This window comes from Nothoprocta perdicaria, unplaced genomic scaffold (assembly GCF_003342845.1).
Source record: "Nothoprocta perdicaria isolate Ctin4 unplaced genomic scaffold, notPer1 scaffold_359, whole genome shotgun sequence".
Taxonomy (NCBI): domain Eukaryota; kingdom Metazoa; phylum Chordata; class Aves; order Tinamiformes; family Tinamidae; genus Nothoprocta; species Nothoprocta perdicaria.
The window spans coordinates 502,166-504,055 of NW_020455598.1; the positions used below are offsets into that span (position 1 = coordinate 502,166).

Here is a 1,890-nt window from a genome sequence, read left to right on the forward strand (position 1 = left end):
CCACCAGATCTACACACCGTCCACCAGATCTTTCCATTCTCCACCTCATCTACACCTCCTGCACCAGATCTACATGTCCACCACCTGATCTACACAAAACCCACCAGATCTACACGTCCACCATCAGATCATCCTGTCCTCCACCAGATCTTCCCGTCCTTCATCAGATCTACATGTCTACAACTGGAGGTACATCTCTATGACCTGAGGTACACGCCCACCACCTGATCTACACGTCCTCCACGTGATCTACACATCCACCATTCTACACGTCGGCTGTCAGGTCTATGGCATGAATCACATGAACCACCAGACTGACATGTCCACAACCTGATCTACACATGAAGCACCCGATCTACACATCTTCTGCCAGATCTTTCCGTCCTCAGCCAGACCTACGTGTCCACTAACAGATCTACATGTCCTCCACCAGATCTACACATTCCCAACTATATCTACACGTCCACCACCAGGTCTACACATGAACCACTACATATACACATCTACAACCTGGTCTGCATGTTCTCCATCAAATCTTCCCATCCTTCACCAGATCTACATGTCCACCACTGCACTTACACCCCTGCAGACTTGCACCTCCACCACCAGATCTACATGTTCACCATGAACCACTACATGAACCACCAGATCTACACATGCACCATCAGATCTACACCTTTAAAACCGGACCTACATGTCCTCCAATGGATTCACATGTACATCACCAGATCTACAAGTCTTCCAATGGATCTACACGTCCACCATCAGATCTACACGTCCTTCACCAGGTTTCCATGTGCACCATAAGATCTACATGTCCACCATCAGATCTTCAAGTCCACCATTGGATCTTCACATCCTCCACCAGATCTACACGTGCACCATAAGATCTACATGTCCACCACCAGATCTTCATGTCCTCCACCAGGTCTACACATACACCATAAGATCTACACGTCCACCACCAGATCTTCATGTCCTCCACCAGGTCTACATGTTCACCATAAGATCTACGTGTCCACCACCAGATGTACATGTCCTCTACCCGATCTACTCGTGCAACCACCATGTCTACACGTGCTGCCACTGGATCCACACACCCACCACATGCGTCACCATCCCCATGCATCCACCAGACCCACATGTGCAGGGACCACATGTCCCTACTGTCCTAGTGGGAACAACCAAACAAGGAACCTGGCAGTGGTTCCTGCTGGTGCCCCTATGGGCCCCGTGTCCTGCAGAAGACCCCAGCAAAGCCCACATCACCAGCTCCCAACCAGGCCTTCTCGGAGGACAACGTCACCCATGGGCTCCCCGCGTCCGTGATGGGCCTGGGTGCCCTTCTGCTGCTGTGACCCGCACGGCAGGGCCACCTCCAGCATGGGCTGAGGTTTCCCAGGGACCATGGGGTGATTGTGGGGCTGGAGATGGGAATGGGGATGGGAATGGGGACTGGGATGGAGATGGGACAGTAACAGGGATGGAGATGGGGACGGGGACGAGGATGGGGACAGGGGCAGCCCCATGGGGTGGGGGACACACGGTTGTGGGGCAGGGGGGGACACGACCCAGCAGGTCCCATACAGGGCCCCCCATTCACTGCCATACTCACCGCTATAAGTGTGGGGGGACACCTACAGCCCCCTATATATTTGCACTGTGTAGGTGTCCCCTATAAGGTGCACGGGGACACCTTGGGTCACCCCCATACGTACATATAGGTGAACCCCATACATCAACACCCCCCCCACCACAAGCACATATAGGGGCCCCCTATACCCCCCCCCATTGCCATAGGGATATAACGACCCCCAGGGGTCCCCTATACCCCCCCATTGCCATAGGGACACAACGGCCCCCCAGGGGTCCCCTATACCCCCCCATTGC

At 54.1% G+C, this 1,890-nt stretch overlaps 1 protein-coding gene across 1 annotated transcript in view; it reads left to right on the forward strand.

Annotated features, from left to right (window-relative positions):
• The first annotated feature begins 814 nt into the window (after positions 1–814).
• The window catches only part of TNPO3 (transportin 3), a 28,316-nt gene continuing 27,240 nt past the window's right edge, over positions 815–1,890 (forward strand). The window contains exon 1 of the mRNA XM_026044335.1: positions 815–1,174. Within this exon, the coding sequence (XP_025900120.1) occupies positions 815–1,174 (360 nt within the window). The remainder of the gene's footprint in view (positions 1,175–1,890) is intronic.